Source organism: Podarcis tiliguerta, assembly GCF_965153285.1.
Source record: "Podarcis tiliguerta genome assembly, chromosome: 5".
Classification (NCBI taxonomy): Eukaryota; Metazoa; Chordata; class Lepidosauria; order Squamata; family Lacertidae; genus Podarcis; species Podarcis tiliguerta.
This window is the reverse complement of record NC_139538.1, coordinates 21816266-21839547: the sequence shown is the minus strand read 5'-3', so window position 1 is coordinate 21839547 and position 23282 is coordinate 21816266. Positions and strand designations below refer to the sequence as shown.

Sequence of the window (23282 nt, the reverse complement as noted above, 5' to 3'; positions counted from 1 at the left end):
CTGCATGACAAAGTATGGGGCCTTAAGATAACAAAGGAAGTGGCTCTGTGCCAGATAGCAAATGGGTGGGTCCCCTCTGTCAGTTCAGCCTACACTCGAGTAGGACCCTGGCAGAGACACATGCCCGACTGGCATGTTCTCTCCCTCCTGGTTGATCGTTCGGGAGCTTCAAAAGCTTTCTTCAGCCTGAACATCACAGCGACCGATGCCAACAGACACCGGCACACTTAGGGATCCGCAGAGTGTTCGCAGTTTGTGTAACAGACCTCAGCAACTCAGCATTTTGGCTAATCTACTTTATTTACATATAAACACACACGGAGCACTGCAACATGGCTCCCTCTCTCTCTCGCATCAGACAGCAAAGAGAAAAAGAACAAAGGACAATAGTCCCACAGAACACAGTAACGCACCTCACAAAGGCTAGAGTTGGGAGTTGTATGAGCGAGCTAGAAGCTGGCAGGCCTCAAGCTGGGTAGCTGAGAGACAGAGCCATGCCTGATTGCTGCTGGAATCCACGGCTGTGGCTATGAAAGTAGCAAGACCCTCTTGGGGTCTTAATGCTCCATTGTAGGCTTAGGTTGTATATGTGTGTCAATAAACTATATACCATATTTCATAAAGACATCACAGTCTCAGCTGTCTCTCATTCCAAAGGAAAACCAAACACCTGAAACCCTGGAATCTTGTGCCACTCAGAGATTGGGGTGGCATGCAACAATATATATTTCCTTTAGCTCTCCTTCTAATGCAAGCGTGGGTGACATCCAGGATAGCTCTATGCATTCCAGGAGACTCGGCACTGCGCCATTTTGTAGCTAGCGGGCCATTTAATCAACATAAATTGCCTTGCACTGGATGCTTAAGTCCCAGGGACTATCCAGCACATCACCATATATCAAAACTGAATAGATATAACACATAAAGTCAAAGTCATCTTGCTTTTTTCTTCCTTTCTCTGCATTTATACAATCATCTTTTTCCCCTGCAGTTTTACCCAGGGCAACATCAGTCAATTTATTTCACCATTTTGTTTCCGTTTTGTTTTTGTTCTTAACCTCTCAATGAACATTTTCTACAGCTCTTTCGGAAGCTACCCATACCCACTGAAAGCAAGCATTTTAGAGTATCACACACACCCCTTTCTTGCTCACAAGGTCACATGTTCTCCTTGCAAAAATTTGTACAGACTTTTGATGGATGGATGGCGGCAAACAGATTGAGATTGAATCCTGACAAGACAGAAGTACTGTTTCTGGGGGACAGGAGGCGGGCAGGTGTGGAGGATTCCCTGGTCCTGAATGGGGTAACTGTGCCCCTGAAGGACCAGGTGCGCAGCCTGGGAGTCATTTTGGACTCACAGCTGTCCATGGAGGCACAGGTTAAATCCGTGTCCAGGGCAGCTGTGTACCAGCTCCATCTGGTACGTAGGCTGAGACCCTATCTGCCCACGGACTGCCTTGCCAGAGTGGTGCATGCTCTGGTTATCTCCCGCTTGGACTACTGCAATGCGCTCTACGTGGGGCTACCTTTGAAGGTGACCCGGAAACTACAACTAATCCAGAATGCAGCGGCCAGACTGGTGACTGGGAGCAGCCGCCGAGACCATATAACACCGGTCTTGAAAGACCTACATTGGATCCCAGTACGTTTCCGAGCACAATTCAAAGTGTTGGTGCTGACCTTTAAAGCCCTAAACGGCCTCGGTCCGGTATACCTGAAGGAGCGTCTCCACCCCCATCGCTCTACCCGGACACTGAGGTCCAGCACCGAGAGCCTTCTGGCGGTTCCCTCACTGCGAGAAGCCAAGTTACAGGGAACCAGGCAGAGGGCCTTCTCGGTAGTGGCGCCCTCCCTGTGGAACGCCCTCCCACCAGATGTCAAAGAGAACAACAACTACCAGACTTTTAGAAGACATCTGAAGGCAGCCCTGTTTAGGGAAGCTTTTAATGTTTGATGTATCACAGTATTTTAATATTCTTTTGGAAGCCGCCCAGAGTGGCTGGGGAGACCCAGCCAGATGGGCGGGGTATAAATAATAAATTATTATTATTATTATTATTATTATTATTATTATTATTATTATTATTATTATTTTTGATGGGGGGGTTACATTTTTCCTGGACTGTTCTTCCAGCAACTTATTAATTTCACATCTAGAGGTATGAAGGCATAGCAGGAGGACAGCGCTCGGGAGAAACATTTCTTTGCCCTTCCCTCCCATAATATATTGGAAACAATTTGGAAAAACCAAGGGGGAAATCAACCTGCCAATTTTTTTGAATTTTTTATGGGCCATCACATCTCTATTCATATTATTTAGGATTCCTGTAAAGATTCTGCAGGAATGAAGAAGTCAACAGTTTGTTTGGCAATCAAACATAATGAATGTAAGGTATAATTAAACCAATACTGCACTTGCTTCCTCTGCCAACCCAACAGAAGTCCCCAAATCCATCTAGCTTGCTCCCTTCCATCTCTGTGTGGACAACTGCTTTTTCATAGCGCCACAGTGGTGGAGCATGGGCTTCCCAGGAAGTAGTAGGTGCCAATTCCAATCTTCAACATCTCCAGGTTGGGCCGGTCAACTCTCCCTGTCCGAAAACCTGGAGACCAGCTGTCCATCCAGTGCAAGGGTCAGCAGACTTTTTCAGCAGGGGGCTGGTCCACTGCCCCTCCGAGCTTGGGGGGCCGGACTATATTTTTTGAGGGGAAAATGAATGCATTCCTATGCCCCACAAATAACCCAGAGATGCATTTTAAATAAAAGGACACATTCTACTCATATAAAAACACTCTGATTCCCGGATCATCTGCGAGCCGGATTGAGAAGGAGATTGGACTGGATCTGGCCCCCAGGCCTTAGTTTGCCTACCCCTGATCCAGTGTATGCAATACTGTACTCCAGAAAAATGGTCTGACTTGCCATAAGGCATTCAGCTCTGGTACCTGTTTTGAGGAAATCCAAGTGCCCTCTGCTGCCGCTGCCCCCTTGAGCTTACTAGGTGGTAGGTAGGTGCTGATGTGCCTGACTGTGCTTTAAAAAAAACAAAACCCAGTTGGGCCTAGCCCTGAGTCAGGAGTGACTTCCACTCTCTCCTTTCCTCCAAGGGCCAACTGCCTCCACCCCCAATGTAACATCCCTATGCAATGCAATGCCAGATACCACAGGTTCTTGAGGGGAAGGAGAGGTGTTGCAGCCTCCCAGCGGCGAGTTTCTCTATTCAGCACCAGGCCTCTACATTTCCAGTTGGAAATGAAGTAGCACCAGTGTCATCCCGCAGTGGCCCCAGGCCCTGGTTCTTATCCAACCGTTCTGATACCAGGCCCAATGAGAAGGTCCTTTGTGTTCCTAACTAGGCTACTGACCTGAGGCTGGCTTGACTTTTCAATCCGTATCTCTGGGGTAGAGAACTTGTTGCCCTCTGGTAGTTGTTGGACTACAACTCCCATCAGCGTGAGATAGCATAGCCAATGGTCAGCGGTGATGGGAGTTGTAGTCCAACAACGTCTGGAAGGCCACGTTGCCTTCCCGAGAAATGAAAAATGGTCAAAACCTCCAGATATGGTCAAAACCTCCAAAAATTACAACCGCAATACCACTCTGCGCCATTCTCCAAACTTGGCGATGAGAAACTTAAAAACCCCTCTTTATAAAAACATATTTAGACATTCCTATCGCACGACCCCAATTCAATTTAAACTGTCAAATCTTTGTCTCAAAGCCACCTTTGTATATGTGCAAGACTGACTGATTTGCATGCAAAGGCTGTGTAGCTGAACAGATGGATTTGACAGCTAGAGCATATTATTTCACACCAAATGGCAGCATTGTTAAGTGGAAATCTTGTAAACCTGGCTACTGTTATCTTAGCCCCTTGTTTAGTAATATTGGCAGCTTGTCTAAGGCTCATTACGCACAAGCAAGATTAGCTTTGCGAGGGAGACAGGAGTGTCTGGAGACAGGAGTGTCGAAGCAGCACCTTTATTTGTTACGAAGCAGAGTTTATATCCAGGATATCAGCATTCTGAAGGAAATTAGTATCTTTCCTGAATTTTGCAGGCAGGAAACAAGGAACCCAAACAAGGGTTGCCCTCCAAATGTTTCTGGTCACAGATAAATTTCTAAGGCCAATCCGCAAGATGGGATTGGATATTCCGTACTTGACACTTGCATTGCTAATGAAAATAGAATGGGTAAGAGACAGATGCTAAATCACATGGGAATCAGTAACTGGAAAGTGAACTCCTTTACATTACCGCTCTGCCATCTTCAGTTGAAGGGCGGTATATAAATTTAATAAATAATAATAATAACAACATTACTAGCTCTGATTGGTTCATTACTTATTCTGGAGAAAGGGGAATGTTGTGCGACAATTTGCAGAGCCAAAGATGGGATATCTAAGGGTAAGTGAGGGGTGGGTGAACTTGTCCGTTTCAGTTCCTCTTTTTTTTCCCACTCCAGTTTTCAACATTTCCACATCAGTTTGTGAGTTGTTGTTGTTGTTATATATAAACAAGTCCTCACGAAAATTCAGCAGCATTTCAGTGCTAATTCTCCTAATATACAGATCTTTGCATACAATTTGACTTAATGTGCATATTTTTACAAACCTATTTCTCCTAAAATAATACATTTATGTAGGTTATTTTCACGAATATGTACACTTCACTCCAGTGCGTGCATTTTTAAAAACATTACTTGGCTGTTTCAGAAAGATTGAATCAGGTAAAGGTAAAGGTAAAGGTACCCCTGCCCGTACGGGCCAGTCTTGACAGACTCTAGGGTTGTGCGCCCATCTCACTCAAGAGGCCGGGGGCCAGCGCTGTCCGGAAACACTTCCGGGTCACGTGGCCAGCGTGACATCGCTGCTCTGGCGAGCCAGAGCCGCACATGGAAACGCCGTTTACCTTCCCGCTAGTAAGCGGTCTCTATTTATCTACTTGCACCTGGGTGTGCTTTCGAATTGCTAGGTTGGCAGGCGCTGGGACCGAGCAATGGGAGTGCACCCCGCCGCGGGAATTCGAACCGCCGACCTTTTGATCGGCAAACCCTAGACGCTGAGGCTTTTACCCACAGTGCCACCCACGTCCTGAATTGAATCAGGTAGGTTCACCTTTAAATGTAAATGTAATCAATTTCCCCCCCATCTCTAACTAAGAGTAAGTTACTATCTACCTTCAGCAGCATCACACATTTCAATTGAAAGCACTGGCAATGACGGACAATGCCTGCAAAGCAACTGAGCAGTGGCGCCTGGATTTCCACTGACAAATAATCCAAGGCTATGAATCTTAGATTTCAGCTCCTCTTGGGAACAGCACAGCTCGACTGGCTGAAAACAAAACAGCACCCCAGCTTGCCATTTACAAAGCCTTTAGTGGATTTACACAACACACAAACCATCTTAGTTGCACATAATATTGAACTATTGGGTTCTGCTTTGCCTAGCATTTTTACAGCTGTCGTAACCTTTTACTTTCTGCAATAAACCAATGTGCTTCATAAACAGCAATGCCCCCAGAGCAAATCTTTGTCTCCTGGTGTCCTTGAGTGTTGGAAAATTAAGACGAGAGCTCTCAAGCCCCTGAGATCCTTCTCATTGAGAAGAATTTCCTGCAATCTGCTGACAGACATGGAATAGCTCTACGGGATGTGCATCCCTCCAGCATCTTCCTTCCTGCAATCAGGGTAGCACACTGTGGAAGTATGATTTTAAAAAACCGTAACTGTACAATCAGTCTAGAAATTCGCCCCGTTCATGCCTCTGCTTTCAACCTTTGAAGTCAACCAAGCCTGCGCCACCGGATTAACCTGAATAGCTAATCAATTGTTTGCGCTGCGCTACTATGCTGGCCTGCGTCTGTTGTTATTCTGGCCCTGGCTATTACGTGGGCTGGAAACTGTTGCTCACCTTGCTTTTGATTTATGGATGAAATTAGAATGCTTTCCTGATACTATATCATATTCTTCCCTCCACCACAAATCAAATCTCAAGACCCCAGCACAAAAACCTATGGATGGGGCTATTTGCCTGCAATTTATCCAGCCTCTTTCCCAGGGACAGTTCTCTCAATTTTCAGAACAATTGCTCATAAAGCACTAGTACTATGTACACTCATGTCCATTTGTAGCACAGAAAACGTAGCTTTTCTCCATCTGGAATCTTTCAAGCTCATCCTCAACATGCTGCTTTCGGTCTTGATTTACCCCAGATCCTGCCATCAGGATGGGTGCGGTTGCTTGATCCACGCTTGAAAGCCTTCTCTTTGATTTGAAAGCCTTCCCCCAAAGGAGAAAGTGGTGGTGGCAATCTTGGCATATGCCCACCCACAATGTTATTGGGCAGGTCAGCCCACACCCCATGACCAGGACCTCACCTATTTAGGTTTCCATCAGTTTTCAAATGGACACGCTGCAGGGCAATGGCAGAATCAATCTACAATGCACTCCTATTTTTGGAATTAAACCAGTTTCTCAAGAAGGGTTTCAGGGGCAAGAAAATATGCTGTAGATGGGGTGTATGTGAACTACATAGAAAAAGCAAGTGATTCTAAAACAGAAGGTGAGAAGTTCGGCAATTCCTATTTTACCCACCTCTGTCATAATTGCCATGTTTAGTATTTTCTGTCATGAACTGGCAGGGTTACAAGGAGGAGGAGGAGCATCATGGCAAAGGGTGTAACCCGGACTGGGACACACCAGGGCAAGCTGAAGATGAGGAAAGAGAGGTCGGTGTAGGAAGTACTCACAGGGTGAGAGAGGATGACAAGGGGATGGAGGTCAGTGTCACGGTCTGGTCCATGGGCGATCAAAGTCCAAGCAGGGGACATCAGGACCAGGGGCAAGATGGCGGGGTGGGAGCAGGAACAGGGGTCCAGAAGCCAGGAGTCCGAGGGTCAGAAAGCAAGGAGTCACGAAGGCAAGGGTCTGAGGATCAAGAAGCAAGGAGTCACGAAGTCAAGGGTGCTTGGATCAAGAAGCAAGGAGTCAAGAAGCCAAGGTTCAAGGATCAGGAAGCAAGAAGCCAAACACAGGAAGTGTGTTGCTGCAGCAAAGAGCTGAAGGGTAATGCTGACCTTATATCCCTTCCAGGCTCTTGCCACCAGGTGCTGTGAGTTACCAGGTGAGGCCGTGCCTTGCCTCTTCAGAACAAACTTAGGAAGGCCCCAGTCCTGCAAAGTCCTATTGGTCACAGGGCCTGGCTCCTGCACACACAACCTGACAGTCAGTACACAGCAATCAGAAAAGCAGGACCATCACCAGAGCCAGAGGGGCCCCTGTCTCCCCAAACACAGCAGGCTCTGAGGCGTAGGGAGCAGTGGGCTCTAGGAGGCTGTGGTAGGCAAAGGCTCACAGTCCAGCTCACTAACCAGACAGGTGGGGCTCACTAGCTTTAAGAGGAGGGGTCCACTTCATCACCTGGAGTAGGCTTGGGGCATGGGAGGGTCACCTGCCTCATCAAGCCCACATGCTGCAATCAGCATGCAAAGGGGCACCAGAGCTGAGGTGCTGTCTCATGCTCATGTTGATGGACCTCAGCTTGGATACTCCAGGACTCCTGCAGGACTTTGGACATGTGGATTGACCCTGGACTGGGGACTTGACATACTGACTTGCCACCAGGTAGGTCCGGGCTTCAGGACATTTTCTACAGTGGCAGAGCTCTCTGGAGGAAAAGGTGGGTTTATTGAGTTGGGGATATTGTTGATGAAAAGCAAAGCAAGATTATGATGCAAGATCTTTGAACAGAAATGCAAATCAATGCACTGTGTATGTACAGCCTTTCTGTGCTAACTTAAAACTTGGTTCCTGTACAGGACTGATAATTCTTAAGCCTAAAGGCTACTTACTCTGAAGGCAATTACAGTGGTACCTCGGGTTAAGTACTTAATTCGTTCCAGAGGTCCGTTCTTAACCTGAAACTGTTCTTAACCTGAAGCACCACTTTAGCTAATGGGGCCTCCTGCTGACGCCACGCTGCCGGAGCATGATTTCTGTTCTCATCCTGAAGCAAAGTTCTTAACCCAAGGTAATATTTCTGGGTTAGCAGAGTCTGAAGCATATGTAACCTGAAGTGTATGTTACACAGTAGCACAGTATCTCAAAAGACATGGCTTTTTGCAGTCTCTTGTATTGTGTAAAAGGTACAGTGGCATGAACCAGAAGATAATACAAAAGTCCTTTGTGTGCTATTATAAAGCTTAAGTCTAAGGTTAGAGTAGCAAGATAGAATGTGCATGTAGGGCTGTTCAATGTAGTTTCTCCCCTCTTCCCAATATATTGTTGGGACTACAACTCCTGCTAGTCTCAGCACTGGCAGAGGAAAGGGGGGTGTGGTGGGTGCCCCAGCCCCAGGTGCACATTATGTGTGCCACTCTGGGTGCCAGAGCAGCTAACTCCACCTCTGAGTCTCGGCTATCTCTGGCAAGGCCAGGCTTCAGGGATTTGGGGAGTTGTAGTGCAGCAACATGTTGAGGGTTTCACTACTACCCCTTGCGAAAAGGAAGCGACTTCCCGGAAAATCCATGCACAATCTAGGCAACGGGACACAGCTCTAATTTAAGAACCCCGTTTCATTTCTTCTGTGTTTACGTTTGTAGTTTTTGTTTTGTTTTCCAATATATTTTACTATAACGTCAGAGAATATGAAGGATTTGCTGGTAGGAACCAAACCATTCCGGCTAGAACTGTTGTCAAGACCATAGTCAATTCAGCCGAGACATTTCCAGCAAACAAGGAACAGAAAAGACTACAGGAAGTTGTGTTGCTGACTGTAAAGTCTTTGTCCTTTGGCTGAGCTAAGGCTAAAGAAGCAAAGCCTCTTCAATATAGGAGTTGCAAAAATATTACAAAATGATGTAGTCCAGAGGGATTTCTTGCATCTCCAAACATCCGGCAGATCGTAATCTTTTAATTCCGTTCAGTATAATGTGTGTGACACACTATTATGTGTGTCAAGAAGAGTCATCATGCCATTGTTTTTCAATACTTTTTGGTCTTAACCCAGGTACTCTGCTCAGAGGAAATGAAGAGCAAAGATTAGATTAGAGTTATTCTGAAACACTGAGGGGGAGGAAGCCTTCTTGTGCAATAAGTTACTGAGTCACAGACTTTTCTGATTTCTAATTTGTCTCTCCATCAGCAAAAGGACATTAAAGATAATCTGCCAAAGAAATTCAATTTATTGTTGCTTCCAGGTTTTGCACATTGAAGCAGAATAGTAATCAGTAAAATCAGTCACTCTATTGTCTTATACATACATAATGAAGGCCAGGGAGTTTTTCCTGCCACATCTGTTATATGCACATGCAATGCTTCGTGCACAATTTGCTTGTGATATCAAGGGTATTTGGGGGGTTTTCCATATAATTTTTATTTATGTTTTAAAATTATAAGAAAAAATGACAGAAGGAAAAATGAGAAAAGGGAGAGAAGATGCCAGAAAACAAAAAATGAAGCATGGTGCAGCATTAACGCAGACATGCCACATGAGTACAGCAGAATATTGTTGAGATTTAACAAATACCTCTATGTATTGGAAAAGGTAAATAGCACAGTAATTGCCAATATGTTGAATTCAAACAAAAATATTAATCTTAATTTCTTTGCTTTCTTATAAATTGTGTGCCATATGAATAGAAATCGAATAAGAGTAAAATAAGACAAAATAAAAAGCATGGATGACTTGTATCTTGTTTGTATTTTCAAGCAACCCATGCTTTAGGATAGGTTGGAAGAACCATCCATCCACATGCCTCCTTATTCGTATATGATATGAAATCAGACAGTGCTGCAAAAACTAGAGCAGTCTTTCTCAACCTTGGGTCCCCAGACGTCATTGGACTACAACTCCCATCATTCCTTGCTAGCAGGACCAGAATGCAGGAGCTTCGTAGCTCAACAAAGCTCCCTGCCATGTAAACATAACATCTTTGTGGAAGGAGCTGCTTTGGCTGCTGATTAGTTACCGGACCAAGTTTGGTTTGGTTCTAAATAGTTCCAGGACCAGTTTAGCAACACCAAAGTGATTTCTCCAGGGCACAAGCCTAGACTGTCCAGACAAGATCCCGCCCTAGGCCTCACTGATGTGGTCCAAAGGAAAGCAGAGCAATACATTTGGCACCAACTTGGCTGCAGGGGTTGCCAGTAGTAGGCATGCATACAAGGTGCCATCCAACCATCTTAGAGACCAGATTTGTGTAGGATTTGCTCCTTGGCCTTTTCTTCTTCTGAAGATAACCCACAAGGCAACAGAGGTTTGGCATCAGAGTTTTCCTTCTCCTAGACAGGCTACCTTCTCAGGTTGATGAGCCCCAGCTGCCTCTTGTTCCCCTGTAGCACACATTCAGAAACAGCCTTCTTGACAGTTGGACCCACTATTGGCCTCGTCCTCTCAATCTGCAGTAGCCTGTCTTTGCATGCAGGGGAGGTCACTAACTTGCCAAGGGTTTAAGACCCATCAGCTACCCTCACCTGGTTTAGCTGGCCATTCCTGGGCTGTGGCTGCTGTCTCATGCTGACAACTTCTAGGAGCTACAGGTGAGGGCTGAGTGTAGGGTGGGGACCAAACGTGGACAAACCACTCCAGTAATACTATCCCCCCAACACCCCAACTGTACCCCTTCAGAAATGCATCCGGTGGGAGGTGGAGCACCCTACTTCCACCCATTGTTGCACACACTAGGTGGGATGCACTCCCAGATAAGATTAGGAAGGCTCCATTGTTGGGGTGCTTATGCCAGGAAGTGAAAACCTATCTGTTCACCCAGGTATTTCCTGACAGTGAGTACCAGTGCCTGACGTCCTGGTTACTATATTGTTGTTGCTGCTGTTGTTATTTCACTCATCCATTTTAATAGATTTTGTATTTATTATGCTGTACGTCCCTTGCATTTTCTACTAATGGAAAGTGGTATATTAATTTTAATAATATTGTTTTTAAAAAATAGGACATTCTAGAATTTGTTAACAATGCTGGTACACTCTCGTGCTGCTGGCATACTCTACCGATTTGTTAAGTAGATGGATAATACTGTGTTGAATAAATGCGCTCTTTCGGAGAGCGCAAACAAATTAATTTAGATTGCATCACATGGGGTGCAGACCACTATTTCCCATCAAATTGGAATAATTGCCTATTCCACACTTGGGTGTATGTGTGTTTTTTAGCCAGCAGACAGGAAACCTCTCCATTAAACGAGAAACTGGACCAATACATCAGTTGGCACTCTTTGCACACACTTCTTGCAAATATCTTTTGCAGGGTACCCTAAAAAGTCAGAGGTCTTCTAGGAAGGCAGCCTAATCTATGTCAACTTACATACAGGAAGGAAAACAACAGAGAAGGGGGCAGTAGTGGGGAGGTATACTTCTTTTTAGTTGCTGTTAGTGGTACATTCAGGCCATAATATGATCTGTCTATGGGAAGCACTGGCAACACACTGATTTTCTTTCAGGACAGAAAGACCTTTAGGAAATCACATCTTTGTCCGGCTTGGTTTACTTCAGCAGGGGATGCCTCAGATGCTGAAAGCTACAGACAGCAAAAACTGTGCAATAGGCATAGGATTTCCTTTATCACCTTCCGTCTTCTTTCTGGCTTCTCATTCTCGCAAAGGTCACCCATTCTTCTACAGTGATGGGTAAATATCACCACTTTTTAAAATAAGTTCCAGGGCTATGGAAGAGGGTTCTTGTGTGGAGACAGAATACTTTAAAAAAAAAAATTGTTTATTTTCACGTTCCTCACTACTACCTTAGATACAATCCAGTGACCATGATTTAAATATCACCGCAATGGGGAAGACTGTGACCAAGTGACCAAATGCCTGCTGCATGTCTGTCCAACTAAGTGTTGATGGGCAACTTGAAGGCCTCTGGTCTCCCTTCTGAGGGTTCTTTATCTTTAGAAACTGGAAATGAACTGGAGGGCCCCTCAATCAGTGGACTCCTTCAAATGGAGGACTGTCATTTGTAATGTGGGATACATGCCCACCCTAGAAGTCGCCCACATCTTATAAGTGTTTGCTTTTGCTGCTGCTGCTACAATTTCCATGAAGTGTGTCAAATAAGATGGGAGGCTCCATTTGCAGCACTGGCACAAATGAACACCTTGGTCCCTTTTCACGTATAGAAGAGTCAGGGACGACTGCACTCATTTCTAAGAAAACCAGCTGAGTTTTGCAGTGGTGGCTGGCAGAGGCAGATTTAGGGGAGTGCGGCCTGTTCACCTGCACCAAGCTGAGAGGACTCTTCAAGGGGTGCCACAACAACTTGGAACAGAAGGCAAGAGGTGGTTGGCACCAAATTCCTCCACATGCAGCTGCTGGGTGACCTTGGGCCAGTCACACTTCTTTGAAGTCTCTCAGCCCCACTCACCTCACAGAGTGTTTGTTGTGGGGGAGGAAGGGAAAGGAGAATGTTAGCTGCTTTGAGACTCCTTAAAGGGAGTGAAAGGCGGGATATCAAATCCAAACTCTTCTTCTTCTTCACTGTGGTTGGTGCCCATTGGGCGGAAGCCAAGGAGGCCAACAGTAGGTGGAGGCACATTCAACAAGAGGCAGAGATGACTAATTCTCCTTCCTGTTGGGCAACATTGAGACTTGGGGGAAGGAAGCTGACAGGCAGGGCTATATATTGGGCTGGTTTAAGGAGGGAGGGACTGTTGGGATTTTTGACTATGTGCTATTTGATGCAGCTTCCCATAGAAGCAATTTAGGAGTTGTCTGAAGGCCAAGAAGACTGAGCAGAGGGAGTTATTCTGCCTAGAGATATGGAGCCTTGGATACAACTCTGCTATTGGTCAAGGTCTCCACATAGACATGATGACTCATGACCTTGCTAGTTAGTTAGTTAGTTAGTTAGTTAGTTGGTCGGTCAGTATGTGTGTTCTGAGAGTCGTTTGGAGTTTGTTCAAGATAGAGTTAAGATCCGTGTCTGTATCCTGTATATAGTAACTTGTGAGTCTGCTGTAAACAATAAACACCTATAAGTAATCAAGTTACTGGTAGCAGCGTCTTGTTCCTGCTTCATCCTACCTGCCTGCAACTGATTGCTTCTGGAAGTCAGCGTATGCTCTGCTATATTCAACAGATTCTGGCTAAGATCCTGCAACAGGTTATAGTTGCAAAACATCAATAGGGACTAGTTAAGGGCAGACTGTTGGTGGGTTAGTGCCCCATTTGCTAATGAACCTGCCTCCACTGATACATTATGAAGTTTTCATTCGATTTCCAATGAAGCACTCCTTCCTTTCTTTTTTCTCATATCAAAGGATTGGTAAAAATTAGACCGAATACTTAATACTCACATCCCCTTCAATATAAACTCCTGCTTCTCAGCAGTCGCACTACTTGTTGGTTTCCGTCGGTCAGACCAAATAATATAAATGCTTTCTGCATCGGTTTTGAAATCATTTTGTTCTTAAACTGGTTTTCAGTTTCACATCCCAGTATCATTATTGCAAAATGTATTACTTTCAAATTAGATTTAGATGGAGATTTTCTCATTTTTGTCGTATTGTATTACAGATTTTATAAAAATCAGCAGAGGGAAGAAAGGCCCCTTGTCCCTGACCCCCACAATAAAGAGGGAAGGCACTCATTTGGGTTTTTAAACAGGGATAAATTTATTAACTGCAACATTTTAAAAGAATGTGCAATGGCTTGAATATTAGGTACCCTTCCTACAGTCTGGGCCCCTATTAGTAAACAGTATTTGCTACCATCAATAGGTGCTAGAAGGAGGGGTGGATCAGCATCACTACATATTTAAAATAGTATGTAATTTGCTTTACAGAAAAATTAAGAATGCTCTGGGTGTGTGTTTAAAGAAACACCATGTTTCCAGTTCTTAAGTCTGTGAAGTTATGGCTGAAAGTTTGGGTTGAGACTGAACATGATTTCCAGTACTCAGTGTTTGACTGCCAGGAAATGGATGGGAGAAGTGAGAAACTGTATCCCTCTTGAGTTCTTTGCCCTCCCTATAAACAGCAGAAGCAGCAGAATGAAGTGTGTAAAATGAGAAAACCATGCCCATTTGGTCGTTATCCATACTACAGGCCAGACTTAAATATAATGTGTTGCCATGGAGCCAAACTTTTACAAACAATGGCTCCTGCCAACCTAGTAGTTCGAAAGCACACCAGTGCAAGTAGGTAAATAGATACCGCTGCGGCACGAAGGTAAACAGCATTTCCGTGCGCTCTGGTTTCTGTCACGGTGTCCCATTGTGCCAGAAGCCGTTTAAGTCATGCTGGCCACATGACCCGGAAAGCTGTCTGTAGACAAACGCTGGCTCCCTCGGCCTAAAAGTGAAATGAGCACTGCAACCCCATAGTTGCCTTTGACTGGATTTAACCGTCCAGGGGTCCTTTACCTTTTTTTTACCTATGGGGGAATGAGAGATCTTAATGTCATAGGTGCATATGGAACAAGTGCATTTACTTTCCACCTTTAAAACCATTTATTCGAAGTAAAGAATAAATGTGTATGTGTGTGCACAGGATAAAGAGTGCCCTGGTTATTGTTAGGAATCAAAGCTTTCTCTACAGGTGTGTTTAAAGCTAAGCTAATTCTGTTGTTAGAAGTGTGTGCCAGGTCAAGAAAGATACAGCCTATGCAAGTTTTATTTCAAAGCCGGATACTTCCGCAGCCTCCACTGTGAAAAAGCGCAGTCCTTCAGGCTACATTGAGTTAGACAGAATGACTGTCCATCTTGTGAATTGAGAAGTAGTTTTCCCCTTGAAAAGAGTGAATGTGAATGACAAGACAGAACAACTGCTGTTACAAACTGCCACTCACTTGACAGCGTCTTTCAACTTGGTTTCTTTTTTCAAAAACATGCATTTCGGTGCTTAAGGATTTCTTTTAATGTTTCTCTTCCATGAATACAAATAATATCTTGTATTACAAAAGAAAAAGAGGTATTACTTTTACACTGAACCAGAAATTCAGCTTACAATGAGAACAAACCCTCTAGGATAACATTGCATTCTTCTAGTCTATAGGAAATAGCTTGGACAAGTTTTTTTCTTTTTCTTTTACAATCACTCTTCCTGAAAAAGCCCTTGTCTCAAAAGCGCATGATGAACAGCCTAGTTTTTCCTATTATAAGTGTGGAATGAGTGTGGCATAATTGGCCATGTTTGCACAAAATACTGAGCTTGTTGTGCAGGAGCTGAGCCCTCCTGCTGTGTTCTTTTTTCATGAGTGGGTAACTAAACCACAAAGCGGCAAGCTTAGTGTGATATCTGAACCCAGAAGCATGGTTTGTTTCACCCTAGCAAACCATAATTGCTACCCAGGGTTAAACCAACTTTAGTTGTTAGCTTGGTGATCATGGTTTACTAGGGTTTCTTTTGCCCCTCATATGAAAGGAGGTGAAAAAGATAGTGTTTCAGGCAGTGTGTACCAGCCCATAACTTAAAAGTAAGCCTTTGTGGTTTGGCATTAGATCCTAATGTGGCTACTCTGCACCAATTTGCTGCTGTGTTTCACTGCCAAATATACAGAACAAAATACATGGAAAGCAGGGCTGGGCAAACAGGCCATACATTTAAACCACACAATCTCCACAAATAATCCAGGGAACTGCAGGTTCCCCCTCACACAGCTACAGTTCCCATCACTCTTAAACAGTCCCCAGGATTCTTTGGGGGGAAGTCATGTGATTTAAATGAATGGTGAGCATGCAGCCCAAGGTTTGCATCATCTTCACGTTTATGACCACCAGAGATGGGTATCTAATAGATCCCAGAGAAATGTGGAAAAGCTTCTGTTGGAAAAGAAAGGGAAGCTATGATAAATCTTATAAATCCTAGGTAGGTTTTAATGACAAACTTTTTTGGCTTCTGTTTTCCCTTTCAACCCTTCCCTCCCACCCCAAGAAAACCCCCCAAAACTTTACATAGTTGAGTAAAGCAACACGATTGTTGCAATTGCATCAATTTAAACCATGGTTAACATGAGCTAGATTCCATTGAAACCTGGGTTTGGAAAACCCACCAACCCTGATTCCAAACACTGGTGACATGGGTAATCTTGATGTTAACCATGGCTACCTGTGATGCAATTGTAATATCATGCCATGGTCAAAGGAAAACACAGAAGAGAAGGTGGGAAATCAGACAGAAAGGAAGAAAGTCTGTGACATACCATGATCAGAGGATCAGGAATGTCACATCTGCACTGGGCCTCTGTGCTTGTATCACCTGAGTTTTGCATGCAAGTTTCAAGGAATGTTTGAATGGGATGCAGCCGCTCCCCCTTTTCCTGATCATCCAGTGTTTGGTTTCTGTCACTAGATGCTGCTGCAGTACTGTTTATCTAGTCACAAATACAAGCACAATATTTTGGAACTTGGTGTTACCCTTAGAAATACCCTAGTATTTAATTAACTATGTATGACTGGGCAGGATTAAAACACTACACCAGTGTGGTGTACTGGTTAAGAGCGGTAGACTCGTAATCTGGGGAACTGGGTTCGCTTCCTCGCTCCTCCACATGCAGCTGCTGGGTGACCTTGGGCTAGTCACACTTCTCTGAAGTCTCTCAGCCCCACTCACCTCACAGAGTGTTTGTTGTGGGGGAGGAAGGGAAAGGAGAATGTTAGCCGCTTTGAGACTACTTCGGGTAGTGATAAAGTGGGATATCAAATCCAAACTCTCTAGTTCAATGAGATCAGATTCCACAGTCAGGCAACCAATGTGGGAAGACTGAACCTATATATTACTTAAGAGGATATGCACTCAAAGGGTAAGGAAGATGTTTTATCAACTGTTGGTTTCAAAACAGGCAGATATCCAATACTGATATATAGACATGTGAAACAAATCAACATGATTCTCGGTTCGTGTAAAACAAAGATGGACAACCAGTAGCCTTCCAGATGTTGCTGAACTACCACTCGCATGAGTCTCAACCAGTATGGTCAATTATCAGGGATGATGGGAGTTGTAGTTCAGCAACAACAACTCCAGAAGTTAGCCACCCCAATGTAAAAAGTCACTCTTTAGAGCTACAACTCAGCAATGGCAGACAGATCTGAAGTGCAGATTGAAACAAAGACAGCAAACAGAACACATGATTCAAAAGACAAGTGAGAGTCTCAGCACAAGAGAAGCAGGCCAGTGCTTTGGAAGCACAAATGGTAGTATGACTGAGGCCATTTTTCACCCCCTCCCCCCCAAAAAACAAATCAAATCCTGAAACCCAAACTTCACATCCTAATGCATATTTTAAGACATGCCACTAGCATGTCAGCTTTCTTTCCCTTCTGCCAATGAAGCAAGGCTTTCAAGTTTGCTACCTTTACTCCCCCCCCCCAAAAAAATCTGAAATTTGTACTTGAAAATTCAAAACCTTTGTTTCAACATTTGGAATTCAAAATGTGTGTCCCTATCATCTCTTTCACTAGTGTAAAACAGCACTGCCTCGGTGTGCTTACTATTACCATGATCACTCTCTAATAAATACAGGTGTATTTAATTTCTTTGATGAGAATGGTATCAATTAAAAAGCTGTGTGATTAGGTTCAAAGGAGGGAACATCGTGGAGATAATAAACCACTCTAAAATTCCTTAGAAGCAGCCAAATGATAGAGACAAAAGAGGGAAGGAACGTATTGAGTGCAGCATTTTGTGGTAATCAATAGCCATACCAAATTCTATTGTACAAGCATTTCAAATACAGGACATCAGGACCTCTTGCATTTTATGTCATGCAAACAACATTTTTTGTGTATAATTTCTTTTTTAAAAAAATGAGGGAAAAGACCAAGTACATAAAGTTTTACAACATCTATTTACATCAACTGTGATGGCAATGGACACATTAATTCATGACAAGGCTCAAACAGTAGCGAAAAGAATACATTTCTGAGTCATTTAAATGCTAATGGCTACGTTGCTTGCGGATCATCCTTCATTCTGTGAGAAAGCTTGTAAACAATGGAGATGTACATTTATACAATTTACAGTCTCAGGAGAAAATAGATTTCTGGTTTATCGTCTTCGCTTGGCTTGGTCTCTAAAAGAGAATCATCTGTATAAAACCGGTCATGGTACCCATAGCGCAATGATGTGCATGCACCCTCCGGAACCCCTCGGTCCACCAGATTGTCCGTATTGAAGTTATCCAGATAGCTTGCTATATAAGAGCCAGTGGAATGTCTGTTGATAATGTGAGGAGGTACAAGAGGCTTATTTCTAAGGACTACGTCTGCTACATTACTGCTAGCGTTAGAAAGTTTCTGCTTATTGGCTTCCTGTCGCTCCCTGGCGCGACTAGCAATGTTTCTCACTCTGCTCTGACTCCTGGATGACAGTTTTCTCACCAACATTTTAGGGCAATCGTCATCCTGCTTGTTACAAAATGACTGGCAGCTGTCCTCCTGATCAAAGGACACTAGCTTTCGTAACTGTTCCGTCAGGGAATCTGTAGCCTGTGGTTTCTTAGCCTTCAGAGCAGTCACCATCTTGTCTCTCATGCCAGATGTAATGAAACCTCTGCTGATATACTTGTACTTGCTTTCAAAATTGCACGAGATGTCTTCTGATGTTAAGTCTCCAAGGCTCTTGGATTTACAAGGACTTGGTTGTTTTTGAGCCGAGGGAGAAGGCAGAGAATTCTTAAGAGCAGGAGAGTTCTCCATGTGACCTGTTGGAGAGATGTTCAACAATTCATTTTGGGTGTCTGAAATGTGCAAATAATTATTGTACAAAAGATCAACACACTGATGTTCTGGGTAAGGAAGATATTGGTTCTTCTTGCTCCTGAACTTGAAGTCTTCAAGTAGGTTAGTGTTGGAGAGATGCTCGCTGGTTAGGTTTCTGCAGACTGAACTGTCATAGCACAGAGTGTCCTGATTATGTTTAAGTTTCAGAGGAGAAGCAACTTGGCTCATATCTTCTCTCTTATATTCATAGGCAGTTATCAAGAGGTCCTGCAGCTCTCCATCAACTTCCATTAGGCTGCTGCCTGTAGAATTTACACAAGTGAAGGGGACAACTATTGTATGTTCCAAATCTGAGCTGTCTGAGATGCAAGAGTTGCTATTGCTAAGAGAGTTCCAGTTGGCTCCACACTTCCTTTTAGCGTTTGCACTTAGCCCAGGTGAAATGCAAGAAAACACTGGACAGGTATCTTCTGCAACACATTTTGCGTCCTTGCAAGGAGGTTTGCCAATTGATGCTTGGTGAGAGGCTGGAGAAAGAGAGGCTTCATGGATAATTGTGTACAGCGAACACTCTGTTGTCTGAGGGGTTGATATCATAGTAATTTTTGGTGCTGATCCGATTGGCCTTGCACTAGGAGACTTGTGGTCAAAAGATGTATTCTGATCACTTGGAGACATATGTGGTACATGTGCAGGCTTCCTATTGTCAATCTTTTTGCTAATTCCAGGAGGACTTGGAACAACAGTCAAATTAGTTTGGTCATTTGTGACCTCAAACTGTCCTATAAATGCTGAGACAGAACTGCCCACATCACTCTCATCTGCTAAAGAGACCTCACTGATCAGATGAGAAATGTCACTATCTTGTATGGCTGGTATGGAATGAAAGTCACGGACATCACTACAGGTAGGTGAAGATACATCAGGTAGTGTGGAATTGGTTATAGTACTATTTACTGCTGCATGAGATCTAATGCTGGTTACTTCTTGATGTCCTGGAGAAAGAGAATTTCCAGCTAGTGGTTCTCTCTCTTTGCAAAACAGAGGATCATTCAACAACTTTTGACCCATGCAACATATACCTTCATTCTTGTCCCTTTCAGGTTCCTCCTTTGGGTGAACAGACTCGCTGGAAAGATTACTTTTCCAATACTCCGTGGAAAAATAGGTTTCAGCTATCCCAATGGCAAAGTCTAGGCTTTCCGGCTTTTCATACACAGGTGAGCTCACATAAATGTCAGCTTCGATGGCTTCTCTTTTAAACGGAGACGCAAACTTTGCAAAAGAGAAATCTTTCTCAGGAGAAGAGGTGACCGCTTCTTTCAGGTGTGGTTGGTCCTCTTTGGTAGCTTTTTTACTTTTTGCTATATCAATTTAAAAACAAAACACAAAAACAGTGGTTAGGAAGATGCTCACCCACCTGTTTATGGCTACATTTTGTCTTGGAATAGGTAAATGGAGAATGTAAAAATCGATCACAATTGTGAAAGGACTTAATTATGGGATTGTGCAAGTTTAGTACAAATTATTCATGTGATATGAGGAAATGAGAAAATATATAGCACTTCATTGAAGCTTTTCTTTAATGTTTCATTACATCACTGCGGGCGTGATGTAATATTTGTTGCAAAGAATGTCAATGAGGTACCATAACCATTACCTTCAGCTGGGTTCCTATTCAGATTTGTACTATACAGAAGCATGGCAAACAAAGACAGAACAAAACAGCTCTGTTAAAACACCATCTGCAAACAAGAGGCATGCTTATCAAAATTCTTGAATTACACGTCCAAATCCTGGACTCCCATGCATAGTGGCCTCAGACAAGCATCTGGCTTTCATGAAAAGAAAGTGACTTTTCCTTTTCAGTTTCACTGGTACATTTTGTTTCTTGCTATTTCTGCATATCTATAATTCTAGGAACTGAAGAGTGATGCCAGATTAAAACGCTTTCAAGACTGCCATGAAACAGGCATGTCATGCCTTCATCGTCATTGCATATTGTCTTGATGACACAGTAGGATAACAGATATTGGAACCTATTACCTCTAGAGTTAGTAAAGCTATATAGGGACCTTTTCCAATTTCCTGTGTATGGATTTTTATTTTTTAAAAGCACCTGACTGTTGGATAAGCAAAAAGAAGAGGGTTTGAACACAAGTTTGACCATGCCAAGGTTTACAAGGGTCAAGGCCTCCCTTTATTTATATTTAGAAAAACTTTAGCTGCTTAATAAAAAAATCTGCAAGCAATAAACATTAATATAAAATAAGTATCTACAGTAAATGGATAAAATCAGCAAAATGTAATAAATTATATAACCAAATAGGCTTGTTTAAATAAAATAGAAGGTTTTAGCAGTTGTCTAAAACAATACAGAGAAGTCACTGATGCCGCCACACTGAAATTTCAACACCTAGCAGATGCAGAATGGACATCATGTGGCACTTAGAATCATAGAATCTTAGCACTGGAAGGGACCCATGGGTCATCCAGTCTAACCCCCTGCAATGCAGGAATCTTAGCTAAAGCATCCTTGACAGATGGCCATCCAACCTATGCTCAAAAACCTCCAAAGAAGTGCAAACTCCATAGATCAAAGTGGTTGAGTGGGCAAGGTGATCTGTTGAGTAAACTGGTCTCAAGCTATTAAGGACTTTATGTACTAATAGCAAAATCTTGAGTCTGTTCCATTAACCAATGGGCAGCGTGTGCACACCTTTGAACAGAGGTATAATATGCTGGAGGTATCTCACTCCTATCAACAAACATGTGGAAGCTTCCAGGCCAACGGCAAATGAAGCCTCACAGAGAGTGCATTTTTGCCATTTCGTCTTGAAGGTATGAATACTTTTGACTATTGTGGTCAAGCTATCTTGCTCCAGGAATAGTCATCACAGTGGCATACTTACTAAAGGTAAAGGACCCCTGACAGTTAAGTCCAGCTGCAGACGACTCTGGGGTTGCGACACTCATCTCGCTTTCAGGCCAAGGGAGCCGGCGTTTGTCCGCAGACAGTTTTTCCGGGTCATGTGGCCAGCATGACTAAGCCACTTCTGGCACAATGGAACACCCAAACCAGAGCAGTGCACAGAAACGCCGTTTACCTTCCCACCGGAGCGGTACCTATTTATCTACTTGCACTTTTTTGCAAGTTTTTGAACTGCTAGGTTGGCAGGAGCTGGGACTGAGCAACTGGAGCTCATCCCATCGTGGGGATTCGAACCGCCAACTTTCTGATCGGCAACCCAAGAGGCTCAGTGGTTTAGACCACACTGCCACCCACATCCCATGAAAAATAAAAACCACTAAAACTGATAGAAATGCTGCTGTATTTCTAAGAAATTTCTTACTCTTGCGTTTGTTGTAACTTTACTCATTTAAAGTTATAGAAATAAGCAGAATCTAATCATTTATGGCTACTGCGGTTATCAGAGGTTAGATATACCAGGAAAGAAAAATAAATAAAGTCCATTTGTTGTCCCACAGCCTGATACTGAATTTATTCTCGTATGGATAATTTAAGGTTCACCTATACCTATGCCTATGATATGTTGAGGATTTTCTCTCTGACACCACGGGCAATAGGATTTAACACTTTTACATTAAATAAAAAATAGAAACAACATTCAGCAAGATTTCCTAGAAACTAGGTAAAAGTGCAACTATTACCAAAAAAATAATAATCAAGAGTAGGAATCCATGAAAGCTTGAATACATGTATATGTTTTTAAGAAGCATTTATGAGGCCTCTATAGAAGGAACTTACCAGAAGTATTTTCGGTTTTGGTGGTGTCAGCAACAGGAGGTGCCTCCTGATCTGGTGATGGCAAGCCCACCAGATGGTATTTGTCAACCGGCATGGAGATGGGACGTGCCTGCAAGCTTCTACTCGTACGCCTCAGGATCTCTTCCTTCTCTTTCAAATTGGTTGCCTCAGACACACTCTCCTTAAGCTCCGTCACTTCCTGAAACCCCATTTTGCTCTTCTTCCTGCCCTTTGCTGGCGCGCTGGCAGTGCGTCGGAGAATACGTTCCCCAATCGACCTTTTCCGGATATAATTAGCGCTGTTTTCCACAGAATTATGCTTGGGGTTCTTGTGAAAGAGCCCTCGGAGCCCTATCAGTTGCTTGTTCTAGAAAAGAAGAATAGAGAACGGAAAGGAGGGAAATACTACCGGTTTTTGAAAATGTGGCCTATTCCACACAGAAACACATTTCTAAACAGCTGCTTGTGTACATTATCTGGGCGATGAATGGAGAGGAATCCCAAGCAAGCAAGCAAACAAAGTGATCAAGCCAAGCAAGTCCACACCTGGTCAACTGAGGAGAAAGCAGGCACTGCTTGCCATGAGTTCATGCATGTATGAGGGGATTTCTCTCTGTCAAGAAGGCAGCCTGCCATGATAGCAGAGGAGTTTTATGAGAGGCCTCCTAATCACACATGACAAGCTTGCGAGAAATGTCCTGGGGTGAGACGCTGCCCTGGGCCCAGGAGCATTTTATGACATGGGCCACTTCGAAGCAGCAACAGCAGGCCAAGGTTTCAAATGCTTGATGGGAAATGAAGTGACACAGCAGTTAACAGATCATGCGGTTA

General features: G+C 43.7%; 1 protein-coding gene across 16 annotated transcripts in view; it reads right to left on the bottom strand.

The window, feature by feature from the left end:
• Window positions 1-14852: 14852 nt before the first annotated feature.
• PLCH1 (phospholipase C eta 1) overlaps window positions 14853-23282 on the bottom strand; it is a 140160-nt gene continuing 131730 nt past the window's right edge. For 14 of the 16 annotated variants that reach the window (XM_083442545.1, XM_083442550.1, XM_083442546.1 and 11 more), the window contains 2 exons: window positions 22452-22818; window positions 14853-20046 (listed from right to left, as the gene is read on the bottom strand). In XM_083442545.1, coding sequence (XP_083298671.1) covers window positions 17978-20046; window positions 22452-22818 — 2436 coding nt within the window. In that variant the 3' untranslated portion in view covers window positions 14853-17977. The remainder of the gene's footprint in view (window positions 20047-22451; window positions 22819-23282) is intronic. The other 2 variants (XM_083442542.1, XM_083442543.1) reach the window with 1 other exon arrangement.